The sequence below is a fragment of the Pongo abelii genome, chromosome 5 (assembly GCF_028885655.2).
Source record: "Pongo abelii isolate AG06213 chromosome 5, NHGRI_mPonAbe1-v2.0_pri, whole genome shotgun sequence".
Classification (NCBI taxonomy): Eukaryota; Metazoa; Chordata; class Mammalia; order Primates; family Hominidae; genus Pongo; species Pongo abelii.
Window position 1 is genome coordinate 33,488,796 of NC_071990.2, and position 23,564 is coordinate 33,512,359.

A 23,564-nucleotide genomic window follows, 5' to 3' on the forward strand; every position below is an offset into this window, starting at 1 on the left:
GAGACCGTTGGGTCAGAGGGTTTCTGTGGACCCCCGGGGCGAGCTTAATGTCCCCGAAAACTGCGTGCCCCAGTATCACTTGAATGCCCACCGGGTTCCGGAATCACGAGTCTCCAGAGCTGTCCCTTCGCCCCACGGTTCACATTCCAGTTCTGCCCCTCAGTGACTTCTGCAACAACACGCGCTTCTCGGTCAGCTCTAAGGATTTGGGTTCTGCGACGGACAGGGGAAGGAAAGAATGAAGGCTGTGAAGAACCGTGGTGCCTGCCTGCACGCACAGCCCTCCCCGCGTGCGAGCATTAGTTGGCTAAAGTCGCCTGTCTCGACAGTCTCCCCTGCGGGGTATCTGGGGACCCTTTCTTTGGGAATCCACGCTCTTTGTCAGAGTAGCCAATGCCTCTCCTGTCCCAAATCTCATACCCTTGGCCCTTCTCCCGTCCTCGCGCTAAGGCTGGAGTCAGGTCAAATGCCAGAACATCTGGATGCCCCAAGAGTGACACCTGGGAGTGGGTGGGCAGGAAACCAGTAGCGGGAAGGGAAAGCGGAGGAGCAGAGGATTCCGGGGGCCGGCGTCTGGGGTGAGCTCGCGGCCCCTCAGAGCCTGGCACACCGCCGGCTGGCATCCGGCAGGCGTGAGGGAACGCATAGCACAGCGAGTCAGGCGGGGTAAACCCGGAACAAGGCAGAGGCGGTGAGCTGGGCAAGGGCGAGGTCAGTTAAGGACGCAGTCCTGGCCCCGCCCTCAAGGCATGCCTGGCCAATCAGGAATCGCTGATTCACCAAGCCTCTCCTCCTGTGCTCGCCGTCTTCTGCACTTCGGTCTCAGACGCAAACACGTTCAAAGTCGCTAGGCCAAAGCGCTGAGATACGGTTTCCCAAGCCAATTAGAGAGCGGCTCTCGGATATGGGGAGGAACCCTGAAAACGCGAGAGCTGAGATCCCGCTCCGTTCTGCCTTACCACGCCGCCCCCCAGCGTCCGCCAATTAGGAGAGCCCAGAGCCGGATCCGCTCTCAGCCTCAGGAAGCAGCAGCCTCCGCTCCGCGGCGGGTGTGCTCGGCGGTCACAGACCCACTCAGGACACCTCCCGTTGCCGGCGGGCTAGACCTGCATCCGAAGGGCCTAAGCGGGGAGTAACCGCTTTCTTTCCACCACTCTCCAGGGACCTGGGGAGGGAATGTTTAGGCCTTGGAGGTGGAGGACACAGGAAACATCCCCAAATTACCATTTTTCCTTAACTGCGCCTCTCCTCTTAGCCCTTAAAGGGGTCCCCGTGTCTCTCCAGTCTACAGCCTAAGTTCAAACGAGGCGTATAGGCGAGGACAGCAGGAAGGCTCCAAGTCAAACAGAAATGGATGGTATGAATTTCGCCTGGTCTACCCCTGCCCCAACGGTGTGGGTGTGGGTTGGGTGCTGCAGCCCCCGAGCAAGGGGCTGTCACAGCCAAAACCAGAGGAGCTACGGAGCTGCTACGGAGGAGGGATTCCAGAGTCAGCTTGGGCTTGTCCCAAGGGAGCCCTCGGGACAGTGTCTGGGGCTGCGCGGCCTGGTTCTCAGCCCTTGCAGCATCTGCTATTTTAGCCAGGGGCCATCTTCCTCCAATGGCCTGGAAGTAGCTAGAGGTTAGAGGTTACACCCACCAGAAGGGATGTAAGCCCAGGAAGTAGTCAGAAAGGAAAGGTCACTCTAGAGATGGGGCCACCTGAAAACCTTCAGGAGGAAGGAGAAAGGAAATGGGAGAAGTGTCATGTCATATTAAATATTTATTTTCTGCAGACTGACTTCAGAGTAATTCTTGAGCCAGGAGGGGAGAGGTTAGTGTTCAAATTGCTGAGATCTTAGGTCAAAAAGCTACAGAAAAGAAATCACTTTGAAAAACACAATGACTTAGAGGCAGTCACCCCTTGCCAGCAATTCCAAGAGCTGAGGCTTCATGCCTCAGGACATGGTGACCAGTTGAATAAACCAGAGACTGAGGCAGTGAAGGTTTTTACAGGGGAAGAAACAAGCCTTGGGTGTATGGGAGCAGGAAAGGAGGTGACAGACTGGAGAAATGATAAAGGCCATTTTGGAAGCCCACAGGGAAGTGGTCTTGGGAAACCTGAAGACAGTGGGATATTCAGAAGGCCAAGGGGATCCAGCTTATCCTGTTGGGCAAGGTGCTGGGAGTGAAGGCAAGTAAGCCATGTCAAGGGCCTGGGAAGCAAGGGGAAAACTGGAAGGGGGACCCCAGGTGAAGAAGGGTATGGAATGGGGTGCAGAAGTCCATGGAGATGACTGGCAGATCTCAGGGCGGTTTCCAGCACATCAGAAGTTGGGCTTATGCTTCTTGAGCTCCACCATAAGGTGGTGAATGTTGATGAGCTCAGCCCGGGCAGGGAGGGCTCGGAGCTGCGGCTGGGACAGCACCCGGTGGAAGCGATGATAGAGCTGGATCAGCTGGGTCAGCGCTCCCTGGTCAAAGAAAGTCATTGAGGGATCAAACTGTAAAATGGTGCTAATAGTGATGATTAAGAATCAGGTTAGGCGGCCAGGCGCAGTGGCTCACACTTGTAATCCCAGCACTGTGGGAGGCCATGGCGGGCAGATCACGAGGTCAGGAATTCGAGACCAGCCTGGCCAACACAGTGAAACCCCATCTCTACTACAAATATGAAAATTAGCTGGGTGTGGTGGCAGGTGCCTGTAATCCCAGCTACTTGGGAGGCTGAGGCAGGAAAATCACTTGAACCTGGGAGGCAGAGGTTGCAGTGAGCCGAGATTGTGCCACTGCACTCCAGCCTGGACAACAGAGCTAGACTCTGTCTCAAAAAAAAAAAACAAACAAAAAAAGAATCAGGTTAGGGCTCATACGGAACTTTGGGCACAACTAGTAACTGAAGACCAAGGGTCACTTAGATGATGCTGAGCCCAGCAAAAAGATGGGGGAAAATAATGATGGGGGATCTGAGTGGGGCCTGGGACTTGCAGGTCACCTGAATGATACTGGTGCCATTTCTGAAGTTGGTGAAACTCCGCATTACATCCTGACTCAGAGATTCCACTGATGATTTCCAGGAACTACCGAAGCCACGGATCAGCTGAGTTACCCGGGCTAATAGCAGGAGGAAACAGTGTCAGAGAGGGATCTGGCTGATCTTCATCTCCACTAAGTTCTCCCCAAGGTATAGCCATCCTTACCATCAAACCCTCTTTTCTGGTATTCTCTCAATCCAGTCTTTCATACTCTATTCCCCCACCATGTAATCTGCATCCTTTCATTTTTCTTTTCCACTTCCCTTACCACTGATCCCATCATTGCCATATTTTCCTCATACCTTCTTCCCCTCGAAGTCGCTCAGCCTGTCCACGCTCAATCAAAGCCTCAGCCTCCTTCACAAATGCCACTAAACCCCCAAAAGGGGGAGACAGCAACTCTTCAATGAATTCCTGGAAAGACACAAACACATATACACAGGTGTCCTGGTGTCAGCAGATTTGCCCAATTCTGGCATCATGACTAATGTAGATCCATGTGAATGGCATCTTTCAGCTGCTGCAAAAGTTAAGGGAAATCCTCTATGGAGAAAAATATCCTCAATCCTAATTTTGGCCCATACAGTTCCCCTGGTTAAGATCAAACAATGAACTCAAAGATCACTAGACACAAAAGAAGGGCAGCTACCAAGAGAGTTAGCAGACACAATAAGCAATAGCTGCTGACCTTAGAACTATCCGATATGGATAGCAGTTGTACCGTGTGCAATGTCTAAAGTTAAGGCTAGGCCGGGCACAGTGGCTCACGCCTGTAATCCCAGCACTTTGGGAGGCTGAAGCGGGTAGATCACCTAGGTCAGGAGTTCAAGACCAGCCTGGCCAACGTGATGAAACCCCGTGTCTACTAAAAATACAAAAATTAGCTGGGCATGATGGTAGATGCCTATAATCCCAGCTACTCGGGAGACTGAGGCAAGAGAATCACTTGAACTTGGGAGGCGGAGGTTGCAGTGAGCAGAGATCGTGCCACTGCACTCCAACCTGGACGATAGAGCAAGACTCCATCTCAAAAAAAAAAAAAAAAAAAAGTTAAGGATGTAAAAATGACCAATTAGTAAGAACTATTAGGAATGAACAGACTTGAAAAAAGGAAATTTTTTTAGACATGAAAAGCCAGTTTTAGAAAGCCAACAGATTAACAAGAATTATACAATGAACTAGAATTTATAATTGAAGAAAGGACTCAGAATGTAGCACAGACAGAAGAAGGAAAATTTTGAGATAGTAGGAGATACAGAAATCTAATTAATGTATCTAGGCACTGAAATTGATGGCTACTAACATCACAAAGAGAGCCAAGAAGACATTATGTGCTTCCTGATGGAAATACATACCACTACCTCTCAAATATCCCTGTAGAAAAAAAAAAAAAATTTAAATCTGATCAGGCCTTTCCATCTAATTACACATTTATGAGAAATACACCAGACAGAGGAAGTTTGGCCACACCATGGAATGCAGTCAGCAAAATCTAAACTGTACATCATTCTAGATGACAAATGACTCAATAACTCAGTTTCTTCCAAAAATAAATTGCAGAGGAGATGGAAGGGAAATCTATAGATTAAAAAAAGACACATATATGGACTTTATATGGATCCTGATTTGAATCATAAAAATCATTTATGAAGGCCAGGCACAGTGGCTCATGCCTGTAATCCCAGCATTTTGGGAGGCTGAGGTGGGTAGATCACCTGAGGTCAGGAGTTTGAGACCAGCCTGGCCAACATGGTGAAATCCTCTCTACTAAAAATACAAAAATTAGCTGGGCGTGGTGGTGGGTGCCTATAATCCCAGCTACTCGGGAGACTGAGGCAGGAGAATTGCTTGAACCCGGGAGGCAGATGTTGCAGTGTGCCAAGATCGGGCCATTGTACTCCAGCCTGGAGGCGACAAGAGTGAAACTCTGTCTCAAAAAAAAAAAAAAAAAATCATTTATGAAATAACTGGGGAAATCTGAATAGTTATTTTAAATAAGATAATTTTTTTAAGTGTGATAATGTATTGTAGTTTTTAAAACCATTCTGTTACCAGGTGTGGTGGCACACACCTGTAGTCCCAGTTACTTAGGAGGCTGAGGTGGGAGGATCACTTGAGCCCAGGAGTTCTAGGCTGCAAGGAGCTGTATCATCCTACTGCACTCCAGCCTGGGCACTACAGCAAGGCCCTATCTCAAAAATAATTTTCTTAATAAAAAATAAAAACATTCTGATACAGATGAAGTGATAATATTCACCTGTATATGTGTAAGATTTAATTCAAAGTAACTGGGGGACACAGAAGGAGGATAACCAATAGGTGTTGGTATAGATGAAACAAAACTGTCCATGAACTGCTATACACTGAATATCACTGATGATGCCTGGGGGTTCACTATGCTTTTCTAATAGCATATTGAAATTTCCCATAATAAAATGTTAATTTTTGTTTAATGTAAAAGGGAGATTCAAACAAAAAAACTCATAAAAGCAAACAACCCAGACAGCAAGATCTGGTAAGAAGAAAGTGAAATTATTATTCCATTTAAAAATAAATTATTAATACAAAAATTAGCCGGGTGTGGTGGTACATGCCTGTAATCCCAGCTACTCAGGGAGGCTGAGGCAGAAGAATCGCTTGAACCGGGAGGCAGAGGTTGCAGTGAGCCAAGATCATGTCACTGCACTCCAGCCTGGGCAACAGAGCAGCAACTTGTCTCAAAAAATAAATAAATAAATAAAATAAGTGTATCTTTTCTATTCTTCCCTCAAAATATTCACTTATATCCACTGAGGGTGTCAAATAACTAATATGCTGCAAGGAAGGATCTTTCTATAATCAAGGCATCTTTGTGATGTGATTTTGGACAGAGATTAAATAACCAAATTCAACCTATGACAGTTGCCTAAATACAGTCTCACACACACATATACAAACAACAATGTAGCAGTGTACGGTGGGGCACAGGGAGTAGACTTGCCAAAGAAAAGTTGAACTAACAGTGATGACCCCTGCTAGGCAGGAGCCATAAATTATATAATGTGTTGTAAGCATGATATATACACCTGATTTTGAAGACTTCATATTGGAATACATTTTAAGTATATCTTTTTTTTCGGAAACAGGGTCTTGCTCTGTCACCCAGGCTGGAGTGCAGTGCCACAATCACAGCTCACTACAACCTCAACTTTCCTGGCTCAGTGATTATCCCACCTCAGCCTCCTGAGTAGCTGGGACTAACAGGCATGTGCCAACACGCCCCACTCATTTTTTTTTTATTTTTTGTAGAGATGGGGTTTCACCATGTTGTCCAGGCTGGTCTCAAACTCCTGGGCTCAAGCGATCCTCCCTGCCTTGGCCTGTGCTGGGATTACAGGTGTGAGCCACCGTGCTGGCCTCAGTACTATTTTTTATTGATTATATGTTGAAATAATAATATTTTGGATGTAGTGGTTTAAAAAATTATTTAATCTGTTTCTCCTTACTTTTTAAGGTAGCTTCTAGAAAATTTAAAATTATTTAAGTGGCTCACATTTGTTTCTCCTTTTTAATGTAGCTTCTAGAAAATTTAAAATTATTTAAGTGGCTCACATTTGTTTCTCCTTTTTAATGTAGCTTCTAGAAAATTTAAAATTATTTAAGTGGCTCACATTTGTTTCTCCTTACTTTTTAATGTAGCTTCTAGAAAATTTAAAATTATTTAAGTGGCTCACATTTGTGGCATGCATTATATTCCTATAGGAGTACTGGTCTGGACTTAGACGAACTTTAAGCTTTCTATTACGCAAAAGAGAACACCTTGATAGCAGAGGAGTGACCAGAGGAAACAGTGCACTGGGCTTTAACAATCTTTCCTACGTAGTATGAAGCAGCAGCTGACCAAAAAGGACCAGAAGCATTGATGGCAGCTGGCGAGTCTCTATACCTGGCAAATCCAGTGACAAATCCCAGCTGCTCTCAGCAGAAACAACTGGTTTAACTGCATCTTTGTGGGTGCCTTAATCTCCTGCAATGATCCTGCCTCAGCCTCCCAAGCAGCTAGAACTACAGGTGCATGCCACTACGCCTGGCTTTTTTTTTTTTTTTTAAAGAAAAGGGGTCTTAGTCGGGCATGGTGGCTCACACCTGTAATCCCAGCACTTTGGGAAGCCAAGGCAGGCAGATCACGAGGTCAGATCAAGACCATCCTGGCTAACACGGTGAAACCCCCCATCTCTACTAAAAATACAAAAAATTAGCTGGGCATGGTGCTGGGCACCTGTAGTCCCAGCTACTCGGGAGGCTGAGGCAGGAAGAATGGCATGAACCCGGGAGGCGGAGCTTGCAGTGAGCCGAGATCGCACCACTGCACCACTCCAGCCTGGGTGACAGAGGGAGACTCTGTCTTAAAAAAAAAAAAAAAAGAAAAGAAAAGAAATGGAGTCTCACTATGTTGCCCAGGCTGATCCCCTCAAACTCCTGGGCTCAAGAGATTCTCCCATCTCAGCATCCCAAAGTGCTGGGATTACAGGAATGAGCCACAGTGCCAGCAACAATTCTTTCAAAATCAGGAATATGAAAAGGGTTCTCATTATCACCTTTCTATTCAACTTCTAAACATCATCCTGGGAGTGTTAGCCAGTAGAATAAGAAATCAAAAACATAAGACGTTAAAGACAAAAGACTAGAAAAGATGTATTTATTCCTAGTAGGACTAAACATACGTATTATACCCACCTAAAAATATGGCAAACGACTTACAGTGTCTTTGTGCTGAAAATTTAAAAAGGTTATCAAAAGACATTAAAAAACTATCTTAAAAATTGGAGGAGGAGGCCAGGTGGAGTGGCTTACATCTGTAATCCCAGCTTAGTGAGACACTACAAAAAATTAAATTTTTAAATTTTGTATTCTCTACAGAAAAAAAAAAAGCCAAGTGTGGTGCTGTGTGCCTCTAGTCCTAGCTACTTGAGAGGCTGAGACAGGAGAAGCACTTGAATCCAGGAATTCAAGGCTGCAGTGAGCTATGATTGTGCCACTGCACTCCAACCTGAGTGACACAGCAAAACCTGTCTCAAAAAAAAAAAAAAAAAAAAAGGATAGGGAGCCCATGATCATGATCATGGATAGGAAGTTTCAATATCATAAAGTATCAATTCTTCCAAATTAATCTATAGACAATGATGTAATTCTAATCAAAATCCTTAAAGACTTTTTAAAATGTGAAAACTTTTCAAGACCAGCCTAGCCAACATGGTGAAACCCCATCTCTACTAAAAATACAAAAATTAGCTGGGTGTGGTGGCACATGCCTGTAATCCTAGCTACTCAGGAGGCTGAGGCAGGAGAATCACTTGAACCCAGGAGGCAGAGGTTGCAGTGAGCTGAGATTGTGGCCCTGCACTCCAGCCTGGGTGACAGAGTGAGACTCTGTCTCAAAAAAAAAAAAAAACAGAAAGAAAAGAAAAAGATTTTCTATAAATGGTTCTGGGCCAACCATCCACATAAAAAAAAGAAATAGATCCCTACCTCACATCATACACAAAAATTAATTCCAAGTAAATTTGAGACTTAAAGGTAACAAAAAAATTCTATATATATATTTGTTTATTCTTTAATTTTATTATTATTTTTTTGAGACAGGGTCTCACTCGGTTGCCCAGGCTGGAGTGCAGCAGCACAAACAGGGCTCACTGCAGCCTCAACCTCCCAGGCTCAAGTGATCCTCCCACCTCAGCTACCTGAGTAGCAGAGACTACAGGTGTGTGCCACTATGCTTGGCTAATATATATTTTTAATTTTTTGTAGAGATGAGGTCTCACTATGCTGCCTAGGCTGGTCTCGAACTCCTGGCTTCAAGCAATCTTCCTGCCTTGGCCTCCCAAAGTGCTGGGATTACAGGCTTTAGCCACTGCACCTGGCCAAAATTCTACAATACTAAGAAGAAAATGTAGCATAATATTTTTCTGGCCTTGGAGTAATAAGGAATTTCTTTTTTTTTTTTTTTTAAACGGAGTCTCATTCTATCACCAGTCTGGAGTGCAGTGGCACAATCTTGGCTCACTGCAACCTCCACCTCCCTGGTTCAAGTGATTCTCCTGCCTCAGCCTCATGAGTAGCTGGGACTACAGATACACATCACCACGCCCAGCTAATTTTTTTTGTATTTTTAGTAGAGACGGGGTTTCACCATGTTGGCCAGGATGGTCTTGATCCCGTGACCTCATAATCCACTCGCCCTGGCCTCCCAAAGTACTGGGATTACACACATGAGCCACCACGCCCAGCCCAGGAATTTCTTAAACAGGACAAAAATAGCCAGGCGTGGTAGATGGTGGCTGTAAGCCCACCACTTTGGGAGGCTGATGCGGGAGGATCACTTGAGCCCAGGAGTTTGAGACCAGCCTGGGCAACATAGTGAGACTCTCTCTACAAAACAACAACAACAACAAAAATTAGCTGGGCATATGGCACACACCTGTAGTCCCAGTTACTTGGGAGGCTGAGGCAGGAGGGTTGCCTGAGCCCAGGAGGTTGAGGCTACAGTGAGCCATGATCACACTACTGCATTCCAGCTTGGGTGACAGAGCAAGACTCTTACTAAAAACAAAGACATAAAAATGAAGGACAGATAAATTCAATCATATTAAAATTACAAATTTCTTTCATCAAAAAGCAACATTAAAAAAACAAAGGCTGGACGCGGTGGCTCATGCCTGTAATCCCAGCATTTTGGGAGGCTGAGGCAGATGGATCACCTGAGGTCAGGAGTTCAAGACTGGCCTGGCCAACATGGCAAAACCCATCTATACTAAATATACAAAAATTAGCCGGGCGTGGTAGCACGCGCCTGTAATCCCAGCTACTCAGGAGGCTGAGAAAGGATAAGTGCTTGAACCCAGGAGGCGGAGGTGCAGTGAGCTGAGATCACGCCATTGCACTCCAGCAGCCTCGGCAACATGAGTGAAACTCCATCTCAAAAAAAAAAAAAAAAAAAAAAGGTGCAAGGATCTCTTGAGCCCAGGAGCCTGGGCAACATAGAAAGACCCTCATCTCACCAAAAAAAAAAAAAAAAAAGTAAAAAGATACATACTAAAAGATAATCTGTAACTTATGTATAATCAACAAGATTAGTATGTAGATGATGCAAAGAACTCGTATAAATCAAAAATACTAGCAGACTTATTTTTTTCTTTATTTTTTGAGAGAGTCACGCTCCGTAACTGAGGCTGGAGTGCAGTGGCATAATCTTGGCTCACTGCAACCTCTGCCTCCCAGGTTCAGCGCCCCTGAGGAGCTGGGACTACAGGCATGCGCCACCATGCCTGGTTAGTTTTTGTACTTCTAGTAGAGACAGGGTTCTGCCATGCTAGCCAGGCTGGTCTTGAATTACTGGCCTCAACTGATCCATCCACCTCAGCCTCCCAAAGTGCTGGGATTACAGGTGTACACTCTGCCCAGCCACAAGCCGATTTTTAAAAGGTCAAATGCTATGACAGCCATTTTACAGAAAAAAAAAAATTGTATAGTTGTGGTGACGCTCCTCACACAGAGCACCAACTTCGGGGAGTCTGTCCCTTGCAGACCCCTGACCCGGCAATGGATGAATGAGGTACACTGACACACAGATACTCTGCTTTGCCAGTCCAGCTGAGTGTGTCCAGGCTGTTTACAGACTCCCTGGAGAGTACTGTAAACAGTTGCAATGGCGGCCCTGACCAGCTAGTGAGACTTGCATTTATTCAGTAAAGATTAATTGACAAAGACTTGAGTCAACACCACTACAGGGTAACTGACATTGTGGACTTCCTGAGTAGAAAGCAGTTAAGCACCTGCAGTACATCAAAGGTTAGTCTTAAGACCACATGAGTAAACAAGCTAGCTAGATAACTTCCCCACATTCCTTTGTTATTACTCTAATTTATTTAACTAAAGGTAAAGATCAGGTCGCCTTCAACCATATCTATTACCGAAGTTATGCAAACTCTTAGGCCTTCCAAGAGGGTTTGTGGCTATCGTAACTAATATTTTTCCCACCAGCCTGACTGAACCCCTACATATAGTTACTAAACATTTGAAATGATGCTCAATGTTATTAGTAATCAGGAAATTACAAATAAAGACCCACTGAAATACAGGTTGAGTATCCCTAATCCAATAATCTGAAATCCAAAATGCTCCAAAATCCAGAAGTTTTTGAGTATCAACATGATGCTCAAAGGTAATGCTCTTTGGAGGATTTCAGATTTTCAGACTACAGATGCTAACCAGTAAAAATAATGCAAGTAATCCAAAATCCGAAAAAAATCAAAATCTGAAATATTTCTGATCCCGAGCATCTTTAGCAGCATCCTTGGTCTCTAAAAAAAAAAAAAGGAAAAAAAATGGCAAAGATCTGATAATACCACATGTTGGAGAAAATGTGGCTCAGTAGGAATTCTTACATATTGCTGGTGAGAAGGAACTACTTAGGAAAACAATTTATCATTGTCTCATAAAGACTAATACTGCATATCTTATAAGTAGCAAGACTACTGTCCTAGGTTTATACCCAAGAGAAACTTTTGATGAAGATAATCAATATCTATGTGTGCTAAAAGACATGATCATAAAACAATGCTCACAGAAGCAAGAAACTGGAAACAATCCATTTATAGAATATGTTTAATCACATAAGTCATATATGGCAGTGTAAAGGAATGAGCTACAGCCATATGCAATAACATGACACTATTAGAAAAATTATGCATGAAAAAAATCCTGTGATTCTGGAGTTTTTTGTTTTGTTTTGCTGTTTGAGACAGGGTCTTGCTCTGTTGCCAAGGGTAGACTACAATGGCATGATCATAGCTCGCTATAACCTTGAACTCCTGGATTTCAAGTGGTCCTCTCGCCTTTGTCTCACAAATAGCTAGAACTACAGGTGCATACCACCATGCCTGGCTTTTTCTTTTTCTTTTTTTTTTTTTTTTGCCTTGCTGTTTTCTTGCCTTGTCTCATCAGTGTTTATATCATTAAAAAATAAAACAACCTAGTGCAGTGGCTGTTTTGTTTTTTAATGATATAAACACTCACAGACACACCACACAATCCAAGAAGTAGCAGCTTGGCAAAAGTCACCATCAAACTATGAAATCCTACTGAAACCATCCCTGTGCTTCTCGTGCACAGGTACTCGTTGATCTAAATGTTGCATTTATTGTGTTCTTGCTTTTTTTCCCCTTTTTTGTGTGTGTTCTTGCTTTTAAAAGTAGAGCTATATATATGCCAAAACAAAAATTCATTCTGTTTTTCAGTGTCATTAAAAACAGAATCTCGGCCGGGTGCAGTGGCTCATGCCTGTAATCCCAGCACTTTGGGAGGCTGAGGCGGGTGAATCACCTGAGGTCAGGAGTTTTAAGACCAGCTGGGCTAACATGGTAAAACCCCATCTCTACTAAAAATACAAAAATTAGCTGGGCATGGTGGCACGTGCCTGTAGTCCCAGCTACTCAGAGGCTGAGGCAGGAGAATCACTTAACCTGAGAGGCGGAGGTTGCAGTGAGCTGAGATTGTATCGCTGCACTCCAGTGTGGGAGACAGAGTGAGACTCCATCTCTAAAAAAAAAAAAGAATCATAAGATTTTTCACTTGAGGGCAGTAATTCAAGACCAGACCAGCCCAGCCCAGGCAACAGTTGTCTTTTGTAAAGACAACTGTCTTTACAAAATTAAAAAATTAGCTGGCACACACCTACAGTAAACTCATTTTTGATAAAAGTACCAAGAACATACACTGGGGAAAAGACAGTCTCTTGGTCAGGCACGGTGGCTCACGCCTGTAATCCCAGCACTTGGGAGGCCAAGGTGGGAGGATCACTTGAAGTCAGGAGTTCAAGACAAGCCTGGCCAACATGGTGAAATCCTGTCTCTACTAAAAACACAAAAACTAGCCCGGTGTGGTGGCAGGCATCAGTAATCCCAACTATTCAGGAGGCTGAGGCAGGAGAATCACTTGAACCAAGGAGGCAGAGGTTGCAGTGAGCCAATACTGCACCACTGCACTCCAGCCTAGGTGACAGAGCAAGACTCCGTCTGAAAAAAAAAAAAAAAAGAGAGATAGTCTCTTCAATAAATGGTGCTGGGAAAACTGGCTATCCATTACACAGAAGAATGAAACTATACCCCTATCTCTCGCCACATATGAAAACCAAATCAAATGGATTAAAGACTTAAATCTAAGACCAAATTATGAAACTACTACAAGAAAACACTGGGGAACATCTCCAAGACACTGGTCTGGGCAAAAATTTCTTGAGCCATACCCCACAAGCACAGGCAACCAAAGCAAAAATGGCCAAATGGGATCACGTCAAGTTACAAAGCTTCTGCACAGCTGGGCACGGTGGCTCACGCCTGTAATCCCAGCACTCTGGGAGACAGAGCTAGGCAGATCACCTGAGGTCAGGAGTTTGAGACCAGCCTGACCAACATGGTGAAACCCCATCTCTACTAAAAATACAAAATTAGCCAGGCATGGTGGCACATGCCTGTAATCGCAGCTACTCAGGAGGCTGGGGCAGGAAAATTGCTTGAACCTGGGAGGCGGAGGTTGCGGTGAGCTGAGATCTCACCATTGCACTCCAGCCTGGACAACAAGAGCAAAACTCCATCTCAAAAAAAAAAGCTTCTGCACAGCTGAAGAAACAAAGTGAAGAGACAATGAATATTTGCAAATCCCATCTGCCAAGGGATTAATAACCAGAATATATAAGGGGCTCAAACAACTCTACATGACAAAGTCTAATAATCCTATTAAAAAATGGGCAAAAGATTTGAATAGACATTTTTCAAAAGAATACAAATGGCAGACATATATGAAAAGGGGCTCACCATCACTATCATCAGAGAAATACAAATCAAAACTACAATGAGATCTCATCTCACTCCAGTCAGAATGGCTTTTATCCAAAAGACAGGCAATAACAATGCTGTCAAGGATGTGGAGAAAAGGGAACCCTTATGCACTGTTGGTGGGAATGTAAATTAGTACAAACACTTTGGAGAACAGTTTGAAGGTGGCTCAAAAAACTAAAAGTAGAGCTACCATATGATTCAGCAATCCCACTGCTGGGTATATACCCAACAGAAAGGAAATCAGTACATTGAAGAGATATCTGTACTCCCATGTTTGTTGCAGTGTTGTTCACAATAGCTAAGATTTGGAAGCAACCTAAGTGTCCATCAACAGATGAATGGGTAAAGAAAATGTGGGACATATACACAATGGAGTACTACTCAGCCATAAAAAAGAATGAGACTCAGTCATTTGCAACAACATGCATAGAATTGGAAATCATTATATTAAGTGAAATAAGCCAGGCACAGAAAGACAAACGTCATGTGTTCTCACTGATTTGTGGGATCTAAAAATCAAAACAATTGAACTCACGTACTCATGTATGAAGAGAGCAGAAGGATGGCTACCAGAGGCTGGGAAGGCTAGTGGAAGGCTGGGGAGAAGGTGGGGATGATTAATGGGTACAAACAAAAATAGGAAGAATAAATAAGACCTACTATTTGACAGCACAACAGGGTGACTATAGTCAATTATAACTTAATTGTACATTTTAAAATAACTTAGAGTGTAATCAGATTGTTTATAACACAAAGGATAAACGCTTGAGAGGATGGATAAAGAAAAAAATAAAATTCATTCTAAAAATAAAAAATTAGCTAGGCGTGGTGGCTCGCACCTGTGGTCCCAGCTACCCAGGGGGCTAAGGTGGAAGGATCACTTAAGCCCAGGCTGTTGAGGCTGCAGTGAGCCATGTTCATGCCACTGCACTCCAGCCTGGGTGACACAGTGACACTTTGCCTCAAAAAAAAAAGACAAAATAAAATAAAATAAAATATACCAATAATGACAGTATGTTGTGAATTAAGAGTTACAGTAATTCCACATACCTGAGGTCCATTATGCCACTCCCTACACACACACACACACACACACACACACACACACAGAGAGAGAGAGACAGAGAGCTGAAAACAGCACACAAGGCTGTCTCTTCCCTTTTCCCCACACCCCTACCTGTGTCCGAGCATTGAGCAGCTGCTGGAAGCTCTCAACCTCTTTGCTGTCATCTGCAGCCCGCTCCTAAGGGAAGACAAAGGGAAATGTCTAGTTTGGGGAAAGCAGTCCTTCACTTCAGGATGTCCCCTTCCTTCCATACTTATTGTACTAAGCTGGACACTGTGCCAGACTCCAAGAGTAAAACACTGAACAAGACAGGCATCATCTCTGCCCTCACAGAGCTAACAGAGCAGTGGGGGAAACCGAATTTTCTGGGTAGGAAGACAAGGAGAAGGAGCATCTATTACCATCAGCACACCCAGCATCATGTCATAGTTGTTGATCAGAAACACAAGCTGCTCCTTCCTTGAGGAGAACTCAGCTGCCACTCGGAGGACAAAATTCTCCACCTCCACCTGAAAAGGCAGAGAGGAAGAGGTGACACCAGAAAGCAAGGTCATCTGGGCCTCATCTGGCTCCTCCTCAGACTCCACCCACTGGCAGCAGCCCTGCTGCTGGGAAGTGTCTCCTGTCCGACCCTCACCTGCAGCTGTCCCAGCAATTGCATGGTCCGTTCATTAGGAATCGTCTGGTTGATGCTGACAAGAGCGGAGGAGAACTCTGCATAGCGGCGTGTGATCTAGGAGAGAGTGGGAAGGAAAATCACACCCACCTCCTGGCCCAACCAACACAACCTCCCAACTTCCTTAACCAACCCACCTCCATGTGATGTAACTCTACCTCCAGTCCCTCCTACCCACAGTGCACCACTCACCATGAGTTTTACCACCCTCCCAGAACGCCTGCTCATAGCATGGCCCATGACACAACTGTGACCTTGGCCAACCCCCACAATGATGCTTAGAGCCCTGCCTTTCAAGAACCCTTTGTTACCCTTGCCCTCCCTCACATAGTGGGGCCGAGTATCCAACCCCCCTAGGCGCTGGGGGTCAGTGCTTCGGACGCTCTGGACATTCATCTCCAGGATCAGTTCAAACCGTGGCCATAGCAAGGCAAGCACCTGTTCCCAGTACCTGTGGGCTTAATCAGAATCAGAGGTCAGCCAGCAAGGAATGTTGGAGGGGGATGGGAAGGAGTGGGGCATCATTCAGTTTAATGGTCAACAGCTAGTTGTGGGGGTTGGGGGGCAGTGGTTGGAGAAAGGTGAGTCAAAAAGCAGCAGTACTGCCTCCAGAGAAAATGAATGGGAATAAAGGTTGATGATACCAGGTCAGTAGGAGTCTAAGGTCAGGATAGAGTCGTGCAAGATCAAGAGAGTTCGTGGCCTGTTGGGCATCAAGGACCAGAATTCAGTGACCTGTCCAGGGCAGGAACATCCCTCTTTGCTGCAATGTTACGGAACCGGAGAACAATGTGGATACAGAGAAAAACAGCAATGGCATCGTAGCAGTCAGCTAGATAGGAATCCAGGTGTTTCTGTGTGATTGGGGAACAAGCAGAGGATTAAAAGAGAATGTCAGTTTGTTGTCCTCAGTGACTATGAACAAACGCATGTGTTTCTTTGGGGATGATGCACTGGACAGGACAGAAGGGAGAGATGTAAAATGCAACTGCCCCCTGCTTTCCTGTCCACTGCCACCCAGGTGGTCTTACTGCCTTACCCACCAGGATCTATGTTTTTCGCTTTTTGTTTTTTAAGATGGAGTTTCGTTCTTGCCACCCAAGCTGGAATGCAGTGGCGCAATCTCGGCTCACTGCAACCTCCGCCTGCCTCCCAGGTTCAAGCAATTCTCCTGCCTCAGCCTCCTGAGTAGCTGGAATTATAGGCGCCCGCCACCACGCCCAACTAATTTTTGTATTTTTAGTAGAGATGGGGTTTCATCATGTTGGTCAAGCTGGTCTCGAACTCCTGACCTCAGGCAATCCGCCCACCTCAGCCTCCTAAAGTGCTGGGATTACAGGTGTGAGCCACTGCACCCGGTGTTTTCGGCTTTAGAGACAGGTTCTTGCTTTGTCACCTAGGCTGGATTGTAATGGTACAATCATAGTTCACTGCAGCCTCAAACATCTGGGCTCAAGTGATGTTCCCACCTCAGCCTGCCAAGTAACTGGGACCATGGGTGTGTACCACCATGCCTGGTTAAGTTTATTTTTAAATTTTTTGTAGAGACAAGGTCTTGCCGCATTGCCCAGGCTGGTCTCGAACTCCTGGCCTCAAGCAATCTTCCTGCCTTGGTCTTCCAAAGTACTGGGATTATAGGCGTAAGCCACTGCACCTGGCCGCACCAGGATCTATGATCACAAGCCTATCACAGCAGAGTTCAGGGCTGAGCTTAGGTCAGGGGTTTGAGCACCAAGATTTGGGGGACCCTTAGTTTTCACGTGCTATTGCCTGACTGTGGGTCAGCAGTAGGGGTAGTCTCAGGGACCCTACGCACTGAGGATTTCATGGGGAGTAACAGTGTGACAAGTCTAAGTAACAAGTTTTTTTTTTGAGATGGAGTCTCGCTCTGTCACCCAGGCTGGAGTGCAATGGCGCAATCTTGGCTCACTGCAATCTCCTCCCCCTCCCAGGTTCAAGCAATTCTCCTGCCTCAGCCTCCCGAGTAGCTGGGATTACAGGCCGCGCACACCTGGCTCATTTTTGTATTGTTAGTAGAGACAGGGTTTCATCATGTTGGTCAGGCTGGTCTCGAACTCCTGACCTTGTGATCCTCCCGCCTCAGCCTCCCAAAGTGCTGGGATTACAGGCGTAAGCCACTGCACCCGGCTTTTTTTTTTTTTTTTTTGAGACAGGTCTCACTCTGGAGTGCATGGCTCACTGCAGCCTTGACCTCCTGGGCTCAAGCAATCCTTCCACCTCGGCATCTCAAGTAGCTGCGACCACAGGCACACATCAACACACACCCGGCTAATTTTTCATTTTTTGTAGAGATGAGGTTGTTGCCCAGGCTGGTCTCAAACTCCTGAGCTCAGGCAATCCTACTGCCTTGGACTCCCAAAGTGCTGGGATTATGGGCGTGCGCTACCACGCCCAGCCAAGGCTTAGACATTTTAGAATGAGGTGATCCTGATTTCAGTTCTACCAGAGTCATGACCCCACTATGCTGCTGATGAAGACTGGGGACAAAGGTGTTGAACAGTACAGGAAACAGGAGTCTTACCAGGGTCATGCTGAGTGTACGGCCCATGACGGCATGGAACAGGTCGTGTGCAGCCGGGCCAGACACAACAAAAAATTCACAGATGAAAAGGTATTCGCGGCAGGAATTGTCTAGGAGGGCGTAGTGCTGGCTGCGGAAGAGGGCCTCAAATGGATACTGGGAAAGGAGGAGTAAAGAAGAAAAACAGAAGGGATGGACCCCAACACTGACTTCCCATGGATATGGCTGGAAAATCAGTAAACCTGAGTAATAAGAGCTAAGCAGACCCTTCGCATCTATCTAGGTCCAGGCTGTCTAAGAGCAAGCTGAACGGGCACTGAAAAGGTAGGGGAACATAGGGGTACAAAAAGGGCCTACCCCCACCTGCTGTTGCTACTCCTGCATCCACCTCAACACCTGCCCCTGACCGTCATTCCCCTCATCTAGTCTCTCCCCTCTGCATGCCCTTAATGGTTCCCAGCTCTTTTCACATCACAGCAGGCTGGAGTGACTGGAGAAGGCCACTCCCAAGTCTAAGGGGATTAAGACAGGGCCTGCAGGTTGGGAAGCTCTGCCCTGAGGTCTGGCCTTCCCTCCCCGCCATGCTCAGAGCCTCTTTCGTGACTGAAGCTTGTTCCTCCTCATACCCTCTGCTCTCCGCGCTGGGCTGTGTGAGGCACCAGGATGGGGGCCTCAAGTTCAGTGGGGGAGATGACAGAGCCACGGGTTCCTAGGGTGAAAATGGTGTTCCTGCTGCGGAGTGATGGCTTTGAGAAGAATCGTAAGATGGGTCAGAGTCAGGGAAAACAATGAGACCATAACTGGGCCCAAAGACTCACTATCTGCGGGGACCCCAGACAGGCAGACATGGCCTAGCCAGCCCTCTTTCCCAGTACTAGGGCCCCACGTGCTGACATCTGTGAATGGGCTTCAGAGTGTCTCTCCCTCCCCTGCAGTCATATGCAAAACTGTGTGTCAAAATAATGTGTGCATCTTTCTGGGGAGGGAGGCTATAGCTTTCACCACATTCTAAAAGGTTTCAGTCCCATAGGAAAAGGTAAGGAGCAGTGCCTTGGTGGCTGGAGTCGAAAGTCCTCCCACTCTCAAGGCCTGGCATGAGGGTTCCCCAGTACTAGGATATCTTTCTTTGCTGTATCTTCCACACCCATTAGATCATCTTTCTCAGCGACTTCCTCATACTAAGAAAAGAGAAAAGAGAACTGATAACCGTCTCTTCCCACAACACAATAAAATATTCCTTGCCCAGGGATGTCCCCTCCTCCCAGTCCATGTGCCCAGGAATGCCTCTCCCTCCTGACCTTACCTGCACCTTCATGAGCCGCCCCAGGTAAGAGCGGTAGTAAGACAGGTAAATCTTGCTCAGCGTCTCCACATACTCATCCCTGATCTCCTTTGCTGTTGCTCGTTCATTGCCCAGCAGAAACTGATAGAAGAACCTAGGGGGGTCAGGAACATGTCAGTCTACCTGTCTCCCAAGAAACCAGATGCCCACACTAGGCTGCTCAAAAGCTCAAAGGCCATCCCATGCACTTCCTTGGGGTTGTGACCTGTACTTCAGCAGGGCTGTCTGGGGGATCTGATAGTTGGTCATGGGTTTCCTGAAGGAATAAATCTTCTGGAGAATAAACTCTCGGATCTTCGTCACTGCCTAGATGTGGGAAACCAAACACAGGGCATGAAGCTGCAACCCTTTTGCTGTATGAGAGGAACTGGGGGAAGCAACAAATGGTAAACATAAGCAGAAGGGTGGTGAATATCTCTTTGGTATTTCTCAAGATTTTCAGGGAAACCCAGAGAGGCAAGAATGGGGCTGCCCAGAAAAGGCAGGGTGAAGTTCTTGGAGACAGGCTACAGTGAGCTCTGCCAAGGAAATCCATAGTGAAGATCTTGGGAAGGCTGTTTCCAGTAGCCTCCAGGGTATCCATCCCTACTTCCCACCTTGACCCGGAGCCGATCGAGCACGCCTCTGACATCTGCACAGGCTGCTGTGCCTCTAGCTTCCTGCTCTCTGACTGCAGCTGCCTTGGCATCCAGCTCCTGTAGCTGCTCCAAGAACCTGGGCTCTGTCACTGGAGCCTCCAGAATTGCCCTGGTTAGCAGGGAGGGGTGGGATGAGTTACAAGGGAGACCCAGACATCCCTAAACCAGACCCAGACTACACTCCTTACCTCCAGCCCCTGTCATCTCTACCACCTTGCATTGTACCATACAGTCAGGACACATGTACAAAGTTTTCTATTCCTGGACCTCCCCACTATACACCTGATCTTACATCATTCTTAATTTCAATCTCTGATGCCTAATGCATGCCTAAAGAAATGGTGGTTAACCTGGCTACTAATTTCTAAAAAGCACTTAACCTGGAGCCAGGAGACCCATATGGTAAATAGGGTAGGTCACCCCAGCCCATCCACCTGCTATGGACATTATGACCCTTCAAACTGGTAACTCACGTGACCAGAGCAGAAGGCACCACCAGACCATCAACAAGCTCCCCAAGTTTCCCCCGAACTGCCTGGCGATTTCGAAGTCGAATGTTCATGGCTCCTGACTGTTCCTGCAGTGTCCGGATCTCAGAGCTGATGGAGCTGAGGTCACTCTGAAAAGCTCCCAACATCTGCTCCATTCGCTGTAGGGAGGGTAGATGTTGCTGGAGTGCTATAGGGTTTGTAGGGGATAAGTGGGCCACCAAAGACTCTTTGTGAAGTCTTCAGTATTTATCAGTCCTTGAGGGTGGCAGATGATGAGACACCCCAGATTATCAGGAAATAACATTAAATATGGCAGTAATAACAAAAAAGGCTCCTGAAGTCATCTTGAAAATGACCCTAACCTGTCCCCATCTTGAGGCTGATGACCTAAAAATGGCACCAGAGTCCATAATCTGGTTCAGAGTAGCTATTAGGGGTCACAGGTCATAATTACTAACCTCCAGGACAGCATCACAGGCTGTGATCTGGTTGTGTAGAGATGCTATATTTTCACTTTCTTGAATATCTGACCCACAAAAAGTCAAGGGGCCTCATGGTGAAGATGGGAGATCCTCAGATTTGTAGTACCTCTCCAATTTCTCTTTGAAGTGATAGAAACCTCAGAGATGTTGACCCCAGCTGGGACATCTGTACCACACGCCACAGAATCCCCATGTCAATAGCACCACCCCTTCCCTCTGCTGGAGGATACAATCCCGAATGGATTTCTGTTCAATCTGCTGTAGCTCCAGCTCAACTTGCTTTGAATAGTGACGGAGATCTACACCCTGGGAGAACATAAAGATGACAGGTCAGAAGGAAGTCTCAGTAAAGGGATACTGTAACAGAATCAGTGAAGGACTAAAGGGTCAGATACCAGGCTGATACAACAAAAGCAAGAGACTGTTGTTTTTCCTTTTGGGGGAGAGTAGATAGAAGGGCAGATTAGTACAGGGGAAAGCCTCACCGTTTTAAGAGCTTCCTTTACTAACTCATCCTCCAGATTTGCCTGAATGTGAACTGGAAACAGAAGTTTATCATAAGGGTCCAGCTCCACAGCTCCCTCTCCCCACATTGAGTATCTGCACACCAATCCCTACCTTATTCCTTCCAGCCCCCATGCCTCTCAGGTTACAGGTACTGCACCCACCCCATGCCATCGCTTACCATCCACTTCATCCAGGATGAACTCATCAGAAGTGATGTCCAACTCCCCAAGTTGCAGTGGTTCCTGGAGCCCAGGACCACCCGCCTGGAAAGGGATAAGTTAATGGGAGTAGGGTACGGTGAAAGACAGAAAGAAAAACTATAATTGGATATCCCCAGTCCTTCAATTGAGAAGGAGCTGCTTTTACTGGGAGCCACAGGTACTGCTTTGAAAAATTCTAAGAGTCTCACGTCGTACCCACTCTCCTATTTTGTGCTGATGGGTAAGGAATACGACAAGGAGTGAGACGATCCAGTGAGACAGTGGAGGTAGCCCAGCATGGTGGTCGGCTCCTTGTAGTCCCAACTACTTAGAAGCTGAGACAGGAAGACTGTTTGAGGAGATCAGGAGTTCAAGGTCAACCTGGGTAACACAGGGAAACCCGTCTCAAGAAAAAAAAAAAAAGTAAAAGACAAGACAGTGCAGTGGAGGCCGGGCGCGGTGGCTCACGCCTGTAATCCCAGCACTTTGGGAGGCCGAGGCGGGCGGATCACGAGATCAGGAGATCAAGACCATCCTGGCTAACACGGTGAAACCCCGTCTCTACTAAAAAATACAAAAAATTAGCCGGGCGTGGTGGCGGGCGCCTGTAGTCCCAGCTACTTGGGAGGTTGAGGCAGGAGAATGGCGTGAACCCGGAAGGTGGAGCCTGCAGTGAGCCAAGATCGCGCCACTGCACTCCAGCCTGGGCGACAGAGCAAGACTCCGTCTCAAAAAAAAAAAAAAAAAAAAAAAAAGTACAGTGGAGATGACCGAATGAGGAAAGCTAGGAATTGCAGAGAATAGAGCAGAACTTGCACTTAAATTTAAGACCCTCAGACTCCTGCCATCTTGGGTGTTCTATCACACCTCTGGGGAACCCCAGGCTTTCTAGAAATGTCAAAACACATAGTGTTTACCTGCGTGCCAGGTGCAATCTTACACATACTAATTCATCTAATCCTAACGACGATGTATACAGTAGGTTCTATCTTCCTCCCCTTATAGGTGTGAGAAATGATGGCACAGAGAAGCTGGTTAACTTGCCCAAGGGCACACAGCGTGTGTGACAGAGATGGAACTAGAACCCAGGCAGTCTGGCTCCAGAGGCCATGTTCTTAACCTTTACATTATATTAGTTCTTGACTCTACCCCAAAATGTGGAGTGAAGTTGAAATTGTGCCCCAGAACATGAGTTTCAGCCACTAGGGTCCCGCTCAGGGTCGGGTCCGATCACAGGGAAGGGTACGGGGAGCCAAACAGGTAATATCACGGGTAGCAGCCAAGTTCCCACCCTTGTGCCTAAACCCAGCTCAGGTCTTTCTGAAGCTAGGAGCACTGGAACTACGGAAGAGAAACAGCTCCGCGCTCTCACCAGCGGGCCCTCTTCCTCTTCCATATCTGAGGTCCCAGCCCGCAACACCAGTTCCCGGGCGGCAGCCGCCATGGTCGCAGCGGCGGCCATTCCCCGCAGCCTCACTTCCGGCAACTGTCAGTCACGGCGAGTCCGTTCCCCGGAGTGGAGCTACAAGTCCCAAAGGGTCTTCCTCAGCGCGAAATCGTTCCCAGATATTTGAGTTAAGTTGTTTGACTCCAGCTGTCCCCTTTCAGCTCTAACCACTTCACCCAACTGCAAATGGAAATATGGAAGTCTGAAGCACAAACTAGCCCCGGAACCTTCGCTGTTCTCATACCTATGAACCTTACGAACTGTAAAGAAAGGCGCACCGGAAGT

General features: G+C 46.6%; 1 protein-coding gene across 3 annotated transcripts; it reads right to left on the minus strand.

Moving 5' to 3' along the window:
• Nucleotides 1-1,744: 1,744 nt before the first annotated feature.
• VPS52 (VPS52 subunit of GARP complex) lies at nt 1,745-23,560 on the minus strand. Of its 3 annotated transcripts, NM_001374226.1 has the most exon segments (20): nt 1,745-2,453; nt 2,975-3,093; nt 3,317-3,428; nt 15,066-15,131; nt 15,356-15,463; nt 15,592-15,687; nt 15,958-16,081; nt 16,366-16,484; nt 18,173-18,328; nt 18,799-18,932; nt 19,293-19,350; nt 19,476-19,608; nt 19,720-19,820; nt 20,111-20,261; nt 20,626-20,801; nt 21,102-21,169; nt 21,356-21,431; nt 21,611-21,663; nt 21,811-21,895; nt 23,205-23,436. In NM_001374226.1, coding segments are annotated over 20 exon segments (2,172 nt in total). In that variant the 5' UTR covers nt 23,295-23,436; the 3' UTR covers nt 1,745-2,306.
• Between the last annotated feature and the right edge of the window lie 4 nt (nt 23,561-23,564).

Excerpts from the sequence above, each read along its gene's own strand:
- VPS52 (XM_054556766.2), bottom strand. The coding sequence starts at position 23,294 with ATGGCCGCCGCTGCGACCATGGCGGCTGCCGCCCGGGAACTGGTGTTG. Across the intron at positions 19,821-20,110 it reads TCGATCGGCTCCGGGTCAAG|GCAGTGACGAAGATCCGAGA; the intron begins GTGGGAAGTAGG and ends TCCCACATCTAG. Across the intron at positions 2,454-2,974 it reads ATGGCACCAGTATCATTCAG|GGAGCGCTGACCCAGCTGAT; the intron begins GTGACCTGCAAG and ends TTCTTTGACCAG.